The sequence below is a fragment of the Ranitomeya variabilis genome, chromosome 6 (genome assembly GCF_051348905.1).
Source record: "Ranitomeya variabilis isolate aRanVar5 chromosome 6, aRanVar5.hap1, whole genome shotgun sequence".
In the NCBI taxonomy this organism is placed as follows: Eukaryota; Metazoa; Chordata; class Amphibia; order Anura; family Dendrobatidae; genus Ranitomeya; species Ranitomeya variabilis.
The window spans coordinates 328,446,600-328,468,497 of NC_135237.1; the positions used below are offsets into that span (position 1 = coordinate 328,446,600).

The 21,898-nt window shown below is 41.5% G+C and overlaps 1 protein-coding gene across 1 annotated transcript in view; it reads right to left on the reverse strand.

Annotated features, from left to right (window-relative positions):
- PXDC1 (PX domain containing 1) overlaps positions 1 to 21,898 on the reverse strand; it is an 82,586-nt gene that overhangs the window by 2,352 nt on the left and 58,336 nt on the right. Inside the window, exon 4 of the mRNA XM_077269802.1 lies at positions 16,835 to 16,946. Coding sequence (XP_077125917.1) covers positions 16,835 to 16,946 — 112 coding nt within the window. The remainder of the gene's footprint in view (positions 1 to 16,834; positions 16,947 to 21,898) is intronic.

The window sequence follows — 21,898 nt, forward strand, 5'->3', positions numbered from 1 at the left end:
TTTGGTGATAATTCTAAGTGGTATGTGTGGAGAAAACCAGGCACTGCTCATCACCTGTCCAATGCAATCCCAACAGTGAAACATGGTGGTGGCAGCATCATGCTATAGGGGTGTTTTTCAGCTGCAGGGACAGGACGATTGGTTGCCATTGAAGGAAACATGAATGCGGCCAAGTACACAGATATCCTGGATGAAAACCTCATCCACAGTGCTCTGGACCTCAGACTTGACCGAAGGTTCACCTTCCAGCATGACAATGACCCTAAGCACAAAGCTAAAATAACAAAGGAGTGGCTGCAGAAGAACTTTGTGACCATTCTTGACTGGCCCAGCCCGAGCCCTGTCCTAAACCCAATTAAGCATCTCTGGAGAGACCTGAAAATGGCTGTCTAACCAACATTCACCATCCAACCTGAATGAACTGGAGAGGATCTGCAAGAAAGAATAGCAGAGGATCCCCAAATCCAGGTATTAAAAACTTGTTGCATCATTGCCAAGAAGACTCATGGCTGTACTAGCTCAAAAGGGTGCTTCTACTCAATACTGAGAACAGGGTCTGAATACTTATGACCATGTGATATTTCAGTTTTTTATTTTTTAATAAATTTGCAAAAATTTCTACATTTCTGTTTTTTTTTTCAATCAAGATAGGGTGCAGAGTGCACATTAATGAGAAATAATGAACTTTTTTTGAATTAACCAAATGGCTGCAATGAAAAAAAGAGTGAAAAATTTAAAGGGGTCTGAATACTTTCCGTACCCACTGTATAATGCTATTTAAAGGGGGGGACATTTAAGAGGTATCGATAGAATAACTCATATATTAATTTTAAATGTGGGTCCTGCTTCCATCAAGATTAGCCACCGCCTTGCCAATTTCTTTCCATTTACTTATATGGAAATTTTGAAAATAGCCAACTGAGCATAGATATGGCTAGAATGCCCAGCATAAAAATGGTCTTTAATCTAGAACAGTAAGAATAAAATCAATCAGTAGACTGATAGCTACTGGGAGATATGGTAATTGTTTCTTTAGCCCATTAGCGCAAATGGATGTACCTGTACATCTGCTCTAGGGTCTGCTATTGTGACGGGGGCTCAGGAGTTGAGTCCACTCCACATGCAGCAGATGCTGGCTGTGCTATATCTGTCTTTAAGAACAGTGACCATTGCTAGCTCAGATGCTGTTGTTTAACCCCTTCATGACCCAGCCTATTTTGGCCTTAATGACCTTGCCGTTTTTTGCAATTCTGACCAGTGTCCCTTTATGAGGTAATAACTCAGGAACGCTTCAACGGATCCTAGCGATTCTGAGATTGTTTTTTCGTGACATATTGGGCTTCATATTAGTGGTAAATTTAGGTCGATAATTTCTGAGTTTATTTGTGAAAAAAAACGGAAATTTGGCGAAAATTTTGAAAATTTCGCAATTTTCACATTTTTAATTTTTATTCTGTTAAACCAGAGAGTTATGTGACACAAAATAGTTAATAAATAACATTTCCCACATGTCTACTTTACATCAGCACAATTTTGGAAACAAATTTTTTTTTTGCTAGGAAATTATAAGGGTTAAAATTTGACCAGTGATTTCTCATTTTTACAACAAAATTTACAAAACCATTTTTTTTTAGGGAACACCTCACATTTGAAGTCAGTTTGAGGGTTCTATATGGTTGAAAATACCCAAAAGTGACACCATTCTAAAAACTGCACCCCTCAAGGTGCTCAAAACCACATTCAAGAAGTTTATTAACCCTTCAGGTGTTTCACAGCAGCAGAAGCAACATGGAAGTAAAAAATGAACATTTAACTTTTTAGTCACAAAAATGATCTTTTAGCAACAATTTTTTTATTTTCCCAAGGGTAAAAGGAGAAACTGGACCACGAACGTTGTTGTCCAATTTGTCCTGAGTACGCTGATACCTCATATGTGGGGGTAAACCACTGTTTGGGCGCCCGGCAGGGCTCGGAAGGGAAGGAGCGCCATTTGACTTTTTGAATGAAAAATTGGCTCCAATCTTTAGCGGACACCATGTCGCGTTTGGAGAGCCCCCGTGTGCCTAAACATTGGAGCTCCCCCACAACTGACCCCATTTTGGAAACTAGACCCCCCAAGGAACTTATCTAGAAGCATAGTGAGCACTTTAAACCCCCAGGTGCTTCACAAATTGATCCGTAAAAATGAAAAAGTACTTTTTTTTCACAAAAAAATTATTTTAGCCTCAATTTTTTCATTTTCACATGGGCAACAGGATAAAATGGATCCTAAAATTTGTTGGACAATTTCTCCTGAGTACACCGATACCTCACATGTGGGGGTAAACCACTGTTTGGGCACATGGTAAGGCTCGGAAGGGAAGGAGCGCCATTTGACTTTTTGAATGAAAAATTATCTCCATCGCTAGCGGACACCATGTCACGTTTGGAGAGCCCCTGTGTGCCTAAACATTGGAGCTCCCCCACAAGTGACCCCATTTTGGAAACTAGACCCCCCAAGGAACTTATCTAGAAGCATAGTGAGCACTTTAAACCCTCAGGTGCTTCACAGATTGATCCGTAAAAATGAAAAAGTACTTTTTTTTCACACAAAATTTCTTTTAGCCTCAATTTTTTCATTTTCACATGGGCAACAGGATAAAATGGATCCTAAAATTTGTTGGTCAATTTCTCCTGAGTACGCCGATACCTCATATGTGGGGGTAAACCACTGTTTGGGTGCACGGCAAGGCTCGGAAGGGGAGGCGTGCCATTTGACTTTTTGAATGGAAAATTAACTCCAATCGTTAGCGGACACCATGTCGCGTTTGGAGAGCCCCTGTGTGCCTAAACATTGGAGCTCCCCTACAAGTGACCCCATTTTGGAAACTAGACCCCCCCAAGGAACTTATCTAGATGCATAGTGAGCACTTATAACCCCCAGGTGCTTCACAGAAGTTTATAACGCAGAGCCGTGAAAATAAAAAATAATTTTTCTTTCCTGAAAAATGATTTTTAGCCCAGAATTTTTTATTTTCCCAAGGGTAATAGGAGAAATTGGACACCAAATGTTGTTGTCCAGTTTGTCCTGAGTACGATGATACCCCATATGTGGGGGTAAACCACTGTTTGGGCGCACGGCAGGGCTCGGAAGGGAAGGCATTCCATTTGGCTTTTTGAAGAAAATTAGCTCCAATCATTAGCGGACACCATGTCGCGTTTGAAGAGCCCCTGTGAGCCTAAACATTGGAGCTCCCGCACAAGTGACCCCATTTTGGAAACTAGACCTCCCAAGGAACTAATCTAGATGTGTGGTGAGCACTTTGAACCCCCAAGTGCTTCACAGAAGTTTATAACGCAGAGCCATGAAAATAAAAAATAATTTTTCTTTTCTCAAAAATGATTTTTTAGCCCACAATTTTTTATTTTCCCAAGGGTAACAGGAGAAATTGGACCCTAAAAGTTGTTGTCCAGTTTCTCCTGAGTACGCTGATACCCCATATGTGGGGGTAAACCACTGTTTGGGCACATGCCGGGGTTTGGAAGGGAAGTAGTGACGTTTTGAAATGCAGACTTTGATGGAATGCTCTGCGGGCGTCAGGTTGCGTTTGCAGAGCCCCTGATGTGCCTAAACAGTAGGAACTCCCCACAAGTGACTCCATTTTGGAAACTAGACCCCCAAGGGAACTTATCTAGATGTGTGATGAGCACTTTGAACCCCCAAGTGCTTCACAGAAGTTTATAACGCAGAGCCGTGAAAATAATAAATGTGTTTCCTTTCCTCAAAAATATTTTTTTAGCACAGAATTTTTTATTTTTGCAAGGGTAACAGGAGAAATTTGACCCCAAAAGTTGTTGTCCAGTTTCTCCTGAGTACGCTGATACCCCATATGTGGGGGTAAACCACTGTTTGGGCACATGCCGGGGCTCGGAAGGGAAGTAGTGACGTTTTGGAATGCAGACTTTGATGGAATGGTCTGCGGGCATCATGTTACGTTTGCAGAGCCCCTGATATGCCTAAACAGTAGAAACCCCCCACAAGTGACCCCATTTTGGAAACTATACCCCCCAAGGAACTTATCTAGATGTGTGGTGAGCACTTTCAACCCCCAAGTGCTTCACAGAAGTTTATAACGCAGAGCCGTGAAAATAAAAAATAATTGTTCTTTCCTCAAAAAATTATGTTTTAGCAAGTCATTTTTTATTTTTGCAAGGGTAACAGGAGAAATTGGACCCCAACAGTTGTTGCCCAGTTTGTCCTGAGTACGCTGGTACCCCATATGTGGGGGTAAACCACTGTTTGGGCGCACGTCGGGGCTTGGAAGGGAGGGAGCACCATTTGACTTTTTGAACGCAAGATTGGCTGGAATCAATGGTGGCACCATGTTGCGTTTGGAGACCCCTGATGTGCCTAAACAGTGGAAACCCCTCAATTCTAACTTCAACACTAACCCCAACACACCCCTAATCCTAATCCCAACTGTAGCCATAACCCTAATCACAACCCTAACCCCAACACACCCTTAACCACAACCCTAACCCCAACACACCCGTAACCCTAATTCCAACCCTAACCCTAATCCTAACCCTAATCCCAACCCTAACCCTAATCCCAACCCTAACCACAACTGTAACCCCAACACACCCCTAACCCTATCCGTAACCCTAACCACAAGCCTAATCTTAACACTATTTCCAACCCTAGCCCTAATTCCAACCCTAACTCTAATTCCAACCCTAACCCTAAGGCTATGTGCCCACGTTGCGGATTCGTGTGAAATTTTTCCGCACGATTTTTGAAAAATCTGCAGGTAAAAGGCACTGCGTTTTACCTGCGGATTTACAGCGGATTTCCAGTGTTTTTTTTGTGCGGATTTCACCTGCGGATTCCTATTGAGGAACAGGTGTAAAACGCTGCGGAATCCGCACAAAGAATTGACATGCTGCGGAAAATACAACGCAGCGTTTCTGCACGGAATTTTCCGCACCATGGGCACAGCGGATTTGGTTTTCCATAGGTGTACATGGTACTGTAAACCTGATGGAAAACTGCTACGAATTCGCAGCGGCCAATCCGCTGCGGATCCGCGGCCAATCCGCTGCGGATCCGCGGCCAATCCGCTGCGGATCCGCAGCGGATCCGCAGCCAAATCCGCACTGTGCACATGCCATAACCCTAACCCTACCCCTAACCCTACCCCTAACCCTAACCCTAGTTCTAACCCTAGTTCTAACCCTAACCCTAGTGGAAAAAGAAAAAAAAATATTTTCTTTATTTTATTATTGTCCCTACCTATGGGGGTGATAAAGGGGGGGGTTATTTATTATTTTTTTTATTTCAATCGCTGTGATAGAACCTATCACAGCGATCAAAATGTACTTGCAACGAATCTGCCGGCCGGCAGATTTGGCGGGCGCACTGCGCATGCGCCCGCCATTTTGGAAGATGGCGGCGCCCATGGAGAAGACGGATGCACACCGGGAGCCTCGGTAAGTATAAGGGGGGAGATCGGGGCACGGGGGGGCGGCATAGGTGCACGGGGGGAGCGGACAGGAGGACGTGGGAGCGGAGCACAAGATGGAGGGGAGCGGAGCACAGATCGGTGGCTTGGGGGGGCGATCAGTGGGGTGGGGGGGTCACATAAGTGTTTCCAGCCATGGCCGATGATATTGCAGCATCGGCCATGGCTGGATTGTAATATTTCACCAGTTTTTTAGGTGAAATATTACAAATCGCTCTGATTGGCTGTTTCACTTTCAACAGCCAATCAGAGCGATCGTAGCCACGGGGGGGTGAAGCCACCCCCCCTGGGCTGAAGTACCACTCCCCCTGAAATTGGAGTTAACACTTTCACCCGCTCTGCAGGGACGCGATCATTCCATGACGCCTCATAGGCATCATGGGTCGGATTGGCACCGACTTTCATGACGCCTACGTGGCGTCAAAGGTCGGGAAGGGGTTAAAGGGAATCTGTTAGTAGGTTTTTGCTATGCAATCTGAGGGCAGAATGATGTAGGGGCAGATACACTGATTTCAGTGATGTATCACTTATTAAGCTGTGTGCTGATTTTTTTAATACAATGAGTATTTTATCAACAGGAGATAATCACTGTCAGACTACCCACCTGCATGCCAGATAATCCAACCACACCCCTTGAATGAATAGCAGCTTACTGTCAATATACAATGTACATAGTAGTTGCTAATCAGGATTGTGGGCAGAGTCAGCTTTCTGAGCTCTGCTATATCTAAAAACTCTGATTGTGTCACATCTGATGCATCCAGTAAACTAGGTTATACGTCACTGGAATCAGGGTCTCTTTCTCTACATTATGCTGCTCTCAGATGAGGTAACAAGAACCTGCTGACAGATTCCCGTTATTCATTTAGATGCCATGTTAAATCATGTTAAATTAAGCAATCGCCAATGCAATCACAAAGTGCCAATGGATTATCATGGCAGTAGGGAGCCTGCTGAATGCCCTCTTGGCTGCCACCTTGATGCTAATGGGTTTATAGGAAACAAGCATTTACATTATGTGCTGCAATACTGTGGTACTACTGTATACACTGATCAGATAATGATGACCTATCATTTGGATGCATGCCTACTAGTGATGAGCGAATATACTCGTTACTCGAGATTTCCAGAGCACGCTTGGGTGACCTCCGAGTATTTATGACTGCTCAGAGATTTAGTTTTCATCGTGGCTGCTGAATGATTTACAGCTATTATCCAGGCTAAGTAAATGTGGAGGTTGCCTGGTTGCTAGGGAATCCCCACATGTAATCAAGCAGGCTAGTAGCTGTAAATCATCCAGCTGCGGCGAAAAAAACTAAATCTCCGAGCACTAAAAAATACTCGGAGGACACCCGAGCGTGCTTGGGAAATCTCGAGTAACGAGTATATTCGCACATCACTAATGCCTACCTGTAATAGCTAAAGAAGCAAGGCTTACATGTCGAACACTAGGTGTGGATAGTGGCATCCATCATCTGAACCAGTAACTACCATTACGCACAAACTTTACTGACATTAGATGCCTTTGTTTATAAAAAAAAATACTTAAAAAGTTTTTTGCTGTCACGTGTAGCTATAAAAGAAATAAGCCATTGCCCAAGAGCTGGAATTGTTCAGGTGACACAAGTTTAGCATAGGGAATCTGAATAAATGCTTAGTATATCAGTGCGGTGAATTGGCCAAGTGGAGGCGGTAATCAGGGCATGATGTCCTGATGATGATGTGGACCTACACCCTAGAAGTGAGGGATGCCTTTTGCATTCTCTTTATCCGCCGAGCGTTACATTGGCATATTGTGCAATACTTCCATCACACTGTCTCATTTACCATAAATTCATCATGCAGATACAAATAGCAGGGAGAACTCCTGGCCAACTTGGAAATACAAAGTTGTTTGTTAAGAGAAAACCCCATTTTCATCATTTAACTAAGACTGGGAATAAATATAGAACGATGTCTATAAAAGAGAAGAGAATCCATGTGGGCTGTGTAAAAAAAACCTAGACGTCTACAATCAACATTCATCATAGGAGTTGTTATGAGAACAATCTGGAGAAGACTCAGTGTGTCGTACTCGTCAGCCTGATATTTAGATGAGATTACGTATAAGACATTTATGAATGACATTTTGTGGTGCTAGATTATATCTAAACTGTGTTTTACATAAGAGGTAAATTACATGAATCAGTATTATTTATAGTATGAACAGCATGGGCCGCATTTATCAAAATACTGTATTTCCACCAATTTTTGGTGTAAACTGTGAAACAAATTCTTACAAATTATCACGTGCCAAAATGTACACCATATTTGCTAAAAGAGAAAACTGTAGGTAAGGTCACAATGGAATGGCAGAGGTCTTCATTTTGAAGATACATTTAAATAGGACCAGTTTGAGCAGGTGAAACTGCCCCCAAGATGGAGTAGTGGCTGTAGAGAATAATAAAACATAATTAAAAATTTTAAATTTGTCCTCCCTATTGAAGATATTAGCTTTGTCCCCTAAGTGTGACAAACATGCAAAAGGATAGGAAATCAGGAAGGGGGGCAAACACTTTTTCACACAACTGTAGCTTAGAACAGGTTTCTCTGTGTGAGACATATAGTGACAGACAGTTTGCTCTCCTCACTACAGAGTTGTGTGCAATTACAAAGTGCCAGGAGTAGAGCAGAGATGATTCTAATTACATACACTCTTCAGCTTTCATTTCACAGCAGCTAGTTTTGGGGGGTAGGTCAGTACAGCTGAGCTTTGTTTAATTACAAACACCTCTGCAGCTCTCCTCTCACTGTGCTGTCAGCTCAGCTGTATCCCCCTCCTGACTGCCATGAGAAGAAAGCTGAAAACAAAACAAAAACAGACACATCAGCTCACCAGGTAGGAAAATATCTCAAAGTAAGGTGCGGTGCACGGCAGCCTCAGGCCGGTTCCTGAGTGTATGACTCATGAGAAAGGAGAAAAAAAAAGCCAGAATCCGCAAAAAAAAAGTATAGTAAAACATCACATTTATTGTACATAAAAATCCAAAGGAGAGATTAAAAATACATACCAGAGATGAGACACCGGGTCTAAGCGTTTCACGGAGACTTGATAGTCAAGACTAAAAGATAGTCATCTCGAAACATGTAGACCCGTTGCCTCATTGCCAGTATTTACAGTTGCCGAGTCTGATAGAGAGCAGCGTGCGTTGGCAACTCTGATAAGCGGGGATGTCAGTAACGTTATTGCTCTACACAGTCGCCGGGTCTCGCAGCGCGAGATGGATTCAGGGAATGTTATGTGTAGCGCTGGACTACGTCGGACCTGTGGGAGAACTTTTTTGATAAACTGGTGAACGAGGGAAAGTGTCTTGTTTTTATTTCTCTCTTTTAATGTTTTTCAGGTTTACATTTGTGGACTACGTCAAATTCCCTGGACTACATCGGGCCTGCATGGGATTTAAATAAATAAATAAATTGGATGAACCAGGGTATGAGTTGGGGAGTGTTTTTTTTAAATAAAGTATTTTTGTGTGTGTTTTTTTTCTTTCTATTACTGGGTTAGTAACTGGGGTGTCTGATAAGATACATTTCCATTACTAACACTGGGGCTTGATGTCAGCGTTTTTAGACAATTCACAGCTGACATCAACCCCAACTACCAGTAGTGTATCTACCAGGGGGCTACAGGTGTGGTAACTCCGGGCCCCGTGCTCTGAGGGTCCACCCGGAGCTACGCTACTTTTAACTGCCACGGCGTGTGCAAAACTCCAATACAGTTAAACTCTCCAGCAGAGCACTATGGGGCTCGTGAGCCAGGAAGGGGGTTGGTGCTAGCATTGGGCCTCCCACCCGTCATCACAAGTTCAACTGTATCGGCTTCCTGTATGCCAATACAATTAAAAGCAATAATTGGAGAGGGAGTGTCAGCTGACACTCAGTTGATGCTCCCTCTGCTATCACTCTCCCTCTGCGTCTTACGTCTCAGCAAAGCGGTCACAATGATGTCACTACATGGCTGAGATGTGCAGCAGTTCACAGCGCTCGCTGCAGAGACCAGAACAGTGGGTGAACGAGGAGGAGAAATTAGTATTATATGTTTGTTTTATGGGGAGTACATTATACTGTATGGAGGCCTATGGGGAGTGCTTTATATTACATGGAGGCCTATTGGAAGTGCATTATACTATATGAAGGCCTATGGAGAATGCATTATACTGTATGGAGGCCTATTGGGAATGCATTATACTGTATGGAGGCTTATAGGGAGTGAATTATACTGTATGGACGACTATGGGGTGCATTATACTGTATGGAGGCTATTTAGGGGGCCATCATACAATGTGGGGATTACAATGATGGGGCTACCATACAGTGTGGGAGCTAATGCTGGGTATTTATATGGGGGTCATTATACAGTGTTGGGGCTACTAAGTGGTCAGTATACTGTGTGGGTGGTACTATACAGTGTGGAGGTATTATATTTTTTATAGGACAGCATCATACTGTGTAGAGGGAAGTTGTACAGGGGGGGAGACTCGGGACATTATTAAATGTTAAGTGGGCACTTATTGTTATAGTTGAACTCAGGTTATTGTGACTGTCAAAAAACAAAGGAGCACACAGAAGGCATTATTACTTAATAGGGGGCAAAATGTGGGCACTGTTTTCTAGGGCACTTGCAAGATACATTAATGTATTCTAGAAGTTTGTTTTACCATCTAGACGGCACACAGTAGGTTCAGTAATAGGGACACATACGGCAGCAGCAGCTCAGCACTGGGGTATCAGCAGGGTAAGAAGTCTGTGCAGGCTGGGAATAGATGGGGACGGTTCTGGAAATTTTAGAAGTCATATATATCTTTGTTGTAATCTCTGCAGCCGAGTCCTGGCAGGAAGAACTTACCATGTCAGTCTGGGCCAGATGGAAAAGACAGGAAACATGAATGGCTCCACCATAAAGAACATCAGCTGTAAGTCACTATCTGTAACTGTGCTATAATCTCTTAAATGCGCTGCAGGACTGGTATCTACCACTATATGGTCACCACAGGGCAGTAATCTCTCTCAGTGTTGGTGTTTGTACAGAGATATTTTTTAGCAACATCGCGGTCATCTGCTGAGGTTCTCCGACATCCTTTATCAAGGTGCATCACCATAGTTGTAATCAGGGTTACCTGGTTAGGGGTCCACTCAGAAGTTTCACCTTCCGCCCCGAACCAAAACCCTAGCTACACCTCTGCCAGCTACCATTACCCAGATTGCCAATGCACCAGGCAGTTGGGAATAGCAGAGGCAAAGAGACAGAATTGGCACATCTAATGTGATGTGCCACTTCAGGGGCAGCTGCGGGCTAGTATTTTTAAGCTGGGTAGGGCCCAATAACCATTGTGAGATAGTGAGGGGGATCACATACGAGGGCCGGTATGTGTCCCCCAGGATGCGTATAGAGATATAGTAAACCCGCTGGAGCACATTGTGATTGCAGCAAAATGTCTGTGATTACAAGGCAATGTAAAAGTGAGAGTAGATTTGGTCGAAGTAGTGTGCAAGTCAGTTTTTAGGAAAACCCGACACAGCCTTTTATTTTTGGAGGGATTTACAGGTTTGGTAGTGGGGCAAATCCCTTCCTCCACTTCGGGTTTTGGGAGTGGCTCTATGTCCACGATTCCCGTTTAATCTCTCAGTTTTGTCTTGGGGTGTCAGTTTTAGTTTTGCAAGCTGCAGAGCAGGAGGCTCTGTGCAACCAAGGCCTGTGTGAAGCTAACACAGAGCCAGGGACTTCAAAGCTACTGACGCACCAAAGAGATACAGCGGTGCAATGGGTTTGAACATGGACTGTTTGGAGGATCCGGCTTCAAACCGGAGGATATCGTTTACATGTTTATGTGTGTTTTCTGGAATAAAGACATTTTATGTTGAACGTTCTGTAGTTCCTGCCTATCTGTCACACTGTGTGAACCCCGCTGCACTACACTGAGTACCTTCCCAGCCTGATATCAGCTCACAGCTGTCTGCTATCTATATATCTATGTGTATCTTTGAATATCTTTAACAAATAAAAAGGTTTGATTTATATTCTGGTACGTCTCACACGGACGACACACGGATGTTACACCTATATCATCTGTGTGCACGTGTTCGGTACGTATTGTCATCTGTGCTGCTGGAAAAGAACGAACATGTCTACGTGTGCGCCACACGGACACACATTCCGTTTGGAAACATGGACATGTGCACAGCCCCATAGATTACAATGGGTGTGCGTGTATCTCCAGTACGCGTGAAAAAAGGACACTACACGTACTGCAAACACGTACGTATGAAGGGGCCCTAAAAGTGATCATAAAAGGGACCTTCTCAAGCAAAGTGTGGTATACCATAACAGTGCAACCTCTATTGTGTTTATGACTAAATCTGACTCTTCTCTAGTCTTGATACATTAATAAGTCCCTAAACTGTCAATGTCTTTCTTCTTAGCAATGATAATAGAATAGACCTATCCGCATTCCTTACAATTTGTGGGCAGAGCAGCAATCAATTCTCGACAATCTGTTGCAAACCACTTTGACATTTACAGATGAAGCTTGCTAAGATATTTCTAAGCACGTCCGCAGATGAAGCACTTAGGATTAAAGAAGGAGTCTGAACAAAGCTGAGGTTGCCTGGTGCCGATAAGATTAGATTCTAATATTCCACCATGTCAAATTGTGAAGATCTTCTCTGGCACTTCAGAAAGCTTTGTATAGGTTTATTTCATTATGCTGAATTCTAGTTTCCCTTTAATGGGTCTGCTGTCAGCTATTCTGTATCTGAGCTATATACACATATGAGGCACAGAGTAAGAATGTAGCGTATCATCTTTTAGCACCTCTATAGACTGATATTGGTGTTATTTGTGTTGTAGATGTAGTTATTTTCTGCATCTAATGCACGAGTCATGTTGTGAGATGCAGTATGTAACACTGGCCATACTCAGCCGGTCCTCCAATCCCAGCCATCCCATGCATGCTATGCTCGGCCAACATTCAGATCCAGTGTATAGGGGTCTTTATGCTAAGGGCAGAATGTGTTTTCCAGCACGCACCTTAACGTGCCATAGGCCCCTCTTCACCAATGTGTTCCTTAGGTCTCTACTTAACCAATATGCATTCCATTAATTTAATTATAAGATTGTGTAGCAGGCTGTCATCTCCTACACTGAGGAACAGTGTAAAGAAATTGTATTCTGTGAATAGGCAATCATTCAGACATTACCAGGCATACATCCCCTGAACATATACAGTGGGGCAAAAAAGTATTTAGTCAGTCAGCAATAGTGCAAGTTCCACCACTTAAAAAGATGAGAGGCCTCATAGACGCCATTTCCCAATGATTATAATATTATAATATTGTGGAATATAATGCAAATAGGCCACAACATTCGACCACGGGAATACCTCTTTTAAATGGAACCTGTCACCAAGTTTTCTCTGTGTAAACTCATGCCACCAGTACAGTTTGAATTGTCCCATATGGTATGATGATGAGCACCAGGTGGTCTGATGGGTGTAGCTGGCACCATGCTCAGTACAACCTTTTTGCCTACTAATGCAGCCACTGATCAGAAGACCGGTGCAAATGCAATGGGTCACTTTCCAATGGACAAAAAGTAGATCACATCAGCTCACCAGATCTGTTAATTGGATAATTCTTGTAGGGTGTGGTGCATGGAGGGGACCATGGGCTGGTCCCAAGGCAGGAACAATTGTATATAAGAGTAGAAGATTTCCAGCAACCGCAGGGAAATAAAATGTATAAAACCATCATTTATTACTTTGCTCTTAAAATTATAAAGATAAGGAATAAAAAATAGAATCACTCGGTCTTTGCGTTTTGAGCACTATGGCTCTAAGTTTTAGTCATACAAGCCTTAGTGCTCGACACATGTAGACCAATTAATTCAATTTTTTTATTCCTTCTCTTTAATCCGCCATTTTTTTCTCCTTTCCAGTTTAAGCCATGTGGGGCGGCAGGGGTACAATAGAAGTTGGAAAGAATTTTAAAAAAGACATTAAGAACATAATGCCGCTGTGACATCCTGATGATAGGTTCCAGTTGCTAATTGAAGAACCTTTTAAAAAACGTATGCAATACCTAAATACCAATGACATTTTTCAGTAATGGAGCTGCAACATTAGTGAGGTGTATTTGAGACATGTCGCCATGTTGCCACCTCCTTGAATTGCAAGATCAAATGTTTCCATTTTGCACATTGGACAAGTAAACAAGTTCTCTCCAGACCCACTTCCAATTTTTTCCTCTACGCTGGAAGCACAGCTCATATTCAATCAGCGCAGAAATGCTCAGTATCATGTCAAGGAGTCACATTAACATTCAAAGAATGTCCTGAGAGCATCAAAGAGGTGACCTGCTGTTGATCCAGTGCCACTGGCAGGACGTCCTGCCATGTCTCATGCTGAGAGAGGCACATAACCCTGCTCAGTAGTAGCTCTACCCTGCACAGCGCAGAAAGTAATTACTCCAATCAATCTGCTACATTGTAATCAGACAGACAGCAGGTGTAAGGAATAATATTAGGCTAGTAATGCTGTATTTCACAGCTCGGAGTGATGAGAGCTCTTAGACACAAATCACTCGTACAGCGAAAGCGTCTGGCTTATATGATAATCTTCCCCTGTCTGCCACATAATGTTGGGTTCTCAACTAGAAGGTCTTGGGATCTGATCCCTGCCTTACTTCTGTCCTATACTGTGTTATTCAGGATGTACACTGAACATTGCTATGTATCCCAAGAGCAAGGGCATGTATCTACATAATGGTAAAACGATGTTTGTGGGGTTTCCTATGGATTTAGGTGTAAAATAATTTAGTTATGAAACATACGGTTGACCTTCTGTAGCTACCTGTGATATGAAGGTAAAATAGGTTGTCATACACGTTTGTTACATCCCACCAATGTATTCACTTAATCACTTAATCTCAGTCCCCCCACTGTACGTGTGCTCAATAGAAGGAGGAGAGTAAATCTACTGACCGATACCTATAGTTGTGGTTTTACCTCATAAAAAAGCAAGATTTATTTCAATATGTCCAATCTTTTTGTTCTTTCCACCAACTTTCTTACATTTGCCAACGTATTCACCTAACCACTTAATCTCAGTCCCCCACTGAACGTGTGCTCAATAGAAGGAGGGGAGTAAATCACTACCGGATACCTATAGTAGTGGTTTTGCCTCATTAAAAGGCAAGATTGATTTCAATATGTCTAATCTTTTTGTTCTTTCCACCAGCTTTTCTGCAATTGCCATGAGGACAGAATCAAGACATCACCACTCTCAACAGAAGATTATTCAGTCCCGCCAAAATTGGCGTGCTCAGACTACATTCATCTAATACCTATTAGATGGCAAACTAAAGGGAATGTTTCATCAGAAAATAACCTATTGTTCATGATTTTGTGTTAAATGTATTTAAAAAAAAAAAAAACAGGCAATGTATTTTTAAAAATACATCATGATCTTTATTAAATAAAAAAAAAAATAGTAATCTAGCAATTTTTACAGAGGCCCCTGGAATTTTTTTAGGCTTACATTTCCTGTTACTTCATGAAGAGTTTTCAGCCAACTCCTTATCATCAGAAGTAGGTAACACCTCTATACACAACTGATAACACAGGATCCACCAGTGGCAATAAGCGAGTTCACACCTCCCCCTTGCTTCATAATGATTATTGCACACACTTATTAGAGGCTTCAGTACAAAAGATAGGGTCAGAGTCTGTTCATTGCTGTTAATGTACTTGTATTGTTTCTTAAAACAACAGGAAGTTAGGCCTCAATTCATGAAAGTGTTTTCACCAGATGACACGACTCTGTTATCAGGTGTCCCGGGACCAGGGGTTCTTTCTCTGTCCCTACCGCCCTAGCTCGCCCTGCTCCTCGGATTACTTCTGATAGTGAAGATGCGGGGCAACGCATCTTGGCTTAGCTTCTAAATTCGCCCTCAGTCTGTACCCTTCCTCCACCCAGGGAAGAGGGTAGTAGTGTACTGTAACCCACCAAACAGACTAACAAAGTGATACGAGCAGGGGTAATGAAAAATACCAAACATACAAATATACACACACAAATAACAGAGGGATGCACCGGGGAGTGGAGGAAGGGGTTAAACCAAAGTAGGAGAAGAAAATAAATTATCACACACTCAAAACCTAGCAACTGTCACAGATAAATCCACTAATCACCTACTCTAATAACCACCAACAACCTCCCCAGCCATGCAGCAAAAGCTAGCTGTGACAATGAATGCTAGCCTGTTTATACCCTGTTTACGTAGGAGATGGGAGTGGCTAATAGTGCATAGCTGAGCCTAAATGCAGGAAAGCTTCCAAGAACTCTCAACTGAGCAGATTAACTACTGCACTGCTAAAAGAAACTTGCACAGTTTAATATGAAGGTGAAGTGCTTCTCATCAGTGCACGAGTAGGAGAAATCAGTCACTGCGGTATTCTTGCTCTTGTCTGTTGCGGTAAACCTGTGACAGCAGATTTCTAAAACAAAACGCTTTGAAGAGTTGCAAAACTTTTGTGCAACTCATAATTGTGCAAAAACGTTGTGACTTTTGGTGTTTTCATGCTAAGTCCAGACCAGATCTGCCAAAGCTGGTGGAGCGTATGTGGGCTAGGGTGTGATGAAGCCAGCCCGACAAATTCTTAAAAAGTTTTGCCACTTTAGAGGCGTAAATTATGGAGGAACATTTCTGGTAAGGTGCACACCAGTGATAACATGCCTCATATACGTTAACTGGCATGCATCTCTTAATGAATTAGGCCCATCTTAGTCCTACACACCCATCATTAAGACTGGTTTACGGAACGTCAGTAATTAATCCATGCGTTAGAGTCTAAAAAAAACAAACTAGTGCCTAGTGTGAAAATTGAACAATAAAACATTGTTAAAATTAAAAGAAATAAACAATACATTTGACTCAAAAATGTAATTTAATAGATCATTTTTTGATGACACATTCCTTTTAAGCCAGTGCTGCAGACACATGGAGAACAAATAGCCCTTATATGCAAGGACATTGGAAGAAACACCGTTTTCTCATTTTCTTGGATCCCTGTGAATATGACAAGAGAGAAAACCTCTTCCTTTTCCTATAAATCAGTGACAGCAGGAAACTTTTCATGCTGGATTTTAATGCTAGGTAGTAAAAATAAATTTTCCTATGCTGTGAAATGAGTGGGCATATCTAGGTTAGGTCACTGCTTAGAGCTTGTAAAACACCCTGGCCAGGAGACAAAGATAAGAATAGGTTTTATTGCTAAAACCGGTATGCGGCATACTCACAAATGATCTGTTGAGTCTACATCCAAGTCGGGATCTTTCACATGTGGAAGGTTGTGGTCAATGACTATTGTTTCTGTGTTTGCTAAGCAAAATCCATTGGAACGCATGATTTCTGAAACATAATAAAAAGAAACTTAATATGGATAAAAATACTTGTATTTCAACATTTTTTCTTCACATTGTATTAGGTCATAGTCACATTTTGTTTTTATATCTACAAAACCAGAAATGTACAAAAAAATGTAAGAATAATAAATTAGTATTCAGTTATGTAGCACTTTACATGTCAAAGCGTACAAATAAAAAACTGTATCAGATATTAAAGAGTAATAACACATAATTCAACAATTCAAGCAAGAGTGAGCTCTCTAGTCGCAAGAACTTACAATCTATGACATAAGCACAAATCCTGGTGCCTGGTAGCTCCAGAAAAAATGAAGAGATGCATAAAATATATAAAGTTTTATTAATAATAATTTTTTTCAAATAAAAAAATAACAGAATACTCCACAACCAAAATACATAAACCCAATACGCCCCTGGAAGAATCAGCGGTGAAACGCGCGTTGGGGGGGTGGGGAGTCCACTCTGCTACTAAATTGAGGTATTAGTATGTGAACTTTTGTAACCTAATTTCCCCCCACTGTTGGGTTTATGCATTTTGGTTGTGGAGTATATTATACAGGTTCATGATTTTTGGCAATGAGAATTTGACTTAAAAGTGCTTTGGTGGTGGTGCAATTGCCTAGGGGACATTGTTATGTGATGTGATCTATTGTATATTTTATTACTATGTATAATTGAACTCACTCAGTTTCACCCTCCTCTTCCTCCTGTTTTGAGTTATACCCTTGCTCTGACACTCTGTTCGCTGCCATATATATTTATTTATTTATATATATTTTTGTCCCAATTTTTTGGCTATTCATTTTCTTTATTTATTGAGTATATTTAGTTATTTTGTGGTACTTCCCTTTCAGGCACTCTGTTACTGTTATTTTTGAAAAAAAATATTATTAATAAAGCTTTATATATTTTATGGATCTCTTAATTTTTCCTGGAGCTACCAGGCACCAGAATTTGTGCTTATGTTTGATTTGAAGTGCCATTTGGTTTACTTCAGTGGAAGCTTTTGTGTTAATCGTTGAGATAAGTGGAGTTTCACAAAAGGTGAAATGTCCAGCCATCTTTGTAATAAATAAGAGTTTCATGTAAAGCAGCAGGAAGCAGTCACAAGCCAGTATCTGTTTATGTCTCATACAAAGTGCTACTGAGTGCATGAAATATGTGAGAAACTGATGATTGTCCTGCAAAAAGGGTGCTTTTTATGGCATATTTAAAACTCTGGACACTGGAAATTAATTTGATTTATCTGTGTTATTACATTACAGAAAACTGATGCAACAACAAAAATGTCTTGGAGATGGGGATGGAAGGTTCGGATTATGGAGGATAAGTTTTATCATTGGCAGAATGGAGACCAAGTACAGGGTGGTAGACAATGATGTGGGAGGACATATCGGGCGGTGAAGAAGTTTAGAGTTTTGCGGTTCAAATTGAGAATTTTATGTTGCATTCTATATTGGATGGGCAACCAGTGCAATGACTGACACAGTGGAGGCACCAGTGTAGTGGCTGGACAGAATCTGTTTCTGGCTGCTGCTTCAGGACAGATTGGAGAGTGCAGTGGAGAACTGATTAGAAGAGAGTTGCAGTAGTTCAGAAGAGGAGGAATAAGAGCAACAATAAGTTTTTGCAGTTTTACTGGTAGAACAAAGGTGGATTCTGGAGATTTTTGTGAGCTGCAGATGATAATGAATCAGTGATTGGATATAGGGAATGAAGGAAACATACAAATCAATTACAACCCCCCAAAAAACTAGGTGTGCTGCTTTGGTCATGTGTTACCATTTATATTGATAGGACTTGTTATGACTGAATCCTGATCTAATCCACAAAACATCAAATTACTGTAAACTTGTAGGTTATTAGATCACTACAGGAATCGGTATGCTTTTTGTAGCCAGGAAAGAAAAAGGGATGGTTTTGTTGGAATATATTGATTACCTTTCCTTGGGATAGGTCATCCATTTCAAAATGGTGAGGGTCAAATACTCGATACCCCCAATGATCAGCTGTTTCAAGCTCTGGTGGTGGCTGGATGTGAAGACATTAAATACACTGCAAACCTCCAATCAATGCGTAGTGGTCGCTGTGTACTGCAGAACAGGTTCTTTTTCAAAACAATATGATCTGGTCAAAATAATAAGAGCTGTTCTGCAGTACCTGGCAGACGCCAGAACACTCTGAATGGAGCTGCACAGTGCAGAGCTGTGCAATATCTTTACATCTAGCCGCAGGCAGAGCTTGCAACAGTTGATTGGCCAAGTGTCGAATCTGATCTCGATGACCTATCCCAAGGTTAGAGCGCTAAGGATAGATCTGACGTCAGTAATATATTCTGGCTGGACAACCTCTTTAAGAATGTCTGTAACCAATAAGGCATCAGCAGCAAAATTCTAGGTGCATTAGCTACCTGGATTTTGGTTTCCGTGCAGCCCTAAAGTAAATATATATACAAAAAAATGTTTTAAAAGTATGTCTATGAGTAGGGCAGAAACACAAAAGATACAAGTGTTCTTTTTCCAGCATGATTTCTATCTATAACCAACCTTCTTCATATTACCCATGTTTTGAAAAATAGGAGTCATTTTCCTGTACTCAGGCACAAAGCAATTTCTACAAGATTGCTAGATCGTCAGAATGAAGGAAAATAGCTATGCTGAAAGAGTTCAGGCAGGTTTATTAAAAGGTTGCCGATATGCATCCATTTCTAAATCAAGCGGATGCTAGAGAAAGTTCTGTTCAGTGATAAGACTGAGTTCTAACTCCACATCATTGTAGGTGACAAAAGCACATACTTCTGTTACTGCATCACCAAACTACAATTACAGTGCTTGAATTAATCTAGTAAGAGTATGTTCACACATGGCTGATTTGTTCCAAAAGATTTGACAAATGTTCTGTACATCAATAAAATCCATAAACGGGCTGCAGAAACAAACCCAATGAGATCAAATTCTTTTTAAAAGTAAATTTCCTTTTTTCTGAAATTATTGGCAGAAAAAAGGAAATGTATCATAATGTCATAATCATCAACATTAACAGAAATAAACACTTGATATAGATCACTCTGTTTGTAATGACTCTATATAATATATGAGTTTCACTTTTTGTATTGAAGAACTGAAATAAATTAACTTTTTGATGATATTCTAATTTTGTGAGACACACCTGTATATATGGACTACAGATGCCATAGAGCTACAGATTTATGTTGAAAGATCTCAGAAAACTGGATAACAGTCCAATCACCAAACATTCTGAGAAGTAACTGAAAACTAATTTACTAACTTTGAATTCATTATGCCATGATTTCAGGTAGAAAAACTAATTAAAGTGGTTGTCCAGAGAAAACAAGTTATCACCAAGATAGATGATAACTTACTGACCGGTCCCACGGCTGGGACTCGCTCCAATGGGCAGAATTGGGAATTTGCTTTCCTGATACAAACTCTTTCTTTATGGAGCTGCCAGGAAAAAAGAAACACGGCACCTGGCAGCGCCATAGGGAAAGGAATGGAGCAGCGGTCGCACATGCACACTGCAGAGCCATTCTAGTAGGGGTCCATTCTGCCGGTCAGTGAGATTCCCAGGAGTCAGACCCTCATGATCCCACAGATAGGTGATAACTTGTTTACAATGGACAAGCCCTTTAACGCATTGTAATGATATATCTGCCAGCAGCTCTCTGAACATGTGCCCTGTAGATGCCTTTAAAGGGGTATTCCCATTTCCAAGATCCTATCCCAATATGTAGTAGATATAATATTAGCAAATACCTCCATTGTAGAAAAGTAGTATAGTTCTTCTGATTCGCTGTGTCGCTTACCCATGTGCAGGACATTGCAGTAGAATGATTATGACCACTCATATAGTGATAGTTAGTTAGCTGTTAGTGGTCATAACCATGGATATCTAAGGCTAGGTTCACATTAGCTTTTCTGTGCGCAGCGTATCATCTGCATGCACAAATGCATGCTTACGCTGCGGTTTTACTCCGCATCATCTTACGCAAAAAAAAATGCTGCGTGTGCATGCGTCTAAATGCGTTTTGGCATGCGTTTGCGTTGTTCATGCGCATGGTGGAGGCCGTGACATCATTTCCTGGACATCCGCAGTCTGAAGTACGCATGCGCATGTGCATGGTTGCACAATATTTGATGCCTCAAAAAATGCAACATGTTGCGTTCGCCGGACACCGACGCACACCGCGAAATGATGCATGCGTACATCATGTTAAAGATATGTACGCATTACGCATGCGGATCATACGCTGCGCACAGAAACGCTAATGTGAACCTAGCCTAAGCTACTGGAATGCCAAGCACATGGGGTAAGAGACATAGCTTATCAGAAGAACTATACTACATTTCAAATTTAAGGTATTTGTTAATATTATTATTACACCTACAACATATTGAGATGCGATGCTGGAAATGGGAATACCCCTTTAATTTTTTTTCTTTGTCACCTAGTCCTGGGCCCAGAGTAAAATAGCAAACAATACCCAAGTTGCATTTCCTATCTTTTAATTATTTCCAAACATTAATTTTATTAAAATTGTGGCTGAATGCTTGAGATGGAGCAGAGACAACAGGATTTCAAGACAGGTCTTTGTTTAATGTTGATCTATTCCCTTGAGAAAGTAAAGCTTTATTTAATGAATCTGTAGTGCCATCTAGTGGTGACGTTGAAAAATATACAGACATTCACATAGAAATCTGTAGTGACTAGTCATCATTATAGCCTAGATAGGCAACCAGTAGTTTGGGTCTGCTAGTAGATTATAAAGCATCAAGGTCACTCTCTGGTTCACAACAAAAATGTCATAATGCATAATATAATGTCCTCCATGCAGCATGATGTCACTACAGCCCAACAGCCCACAACACAGTATAACGCCTCCACAGCCCTTTCCCCCATAGTATGATGTACACACAG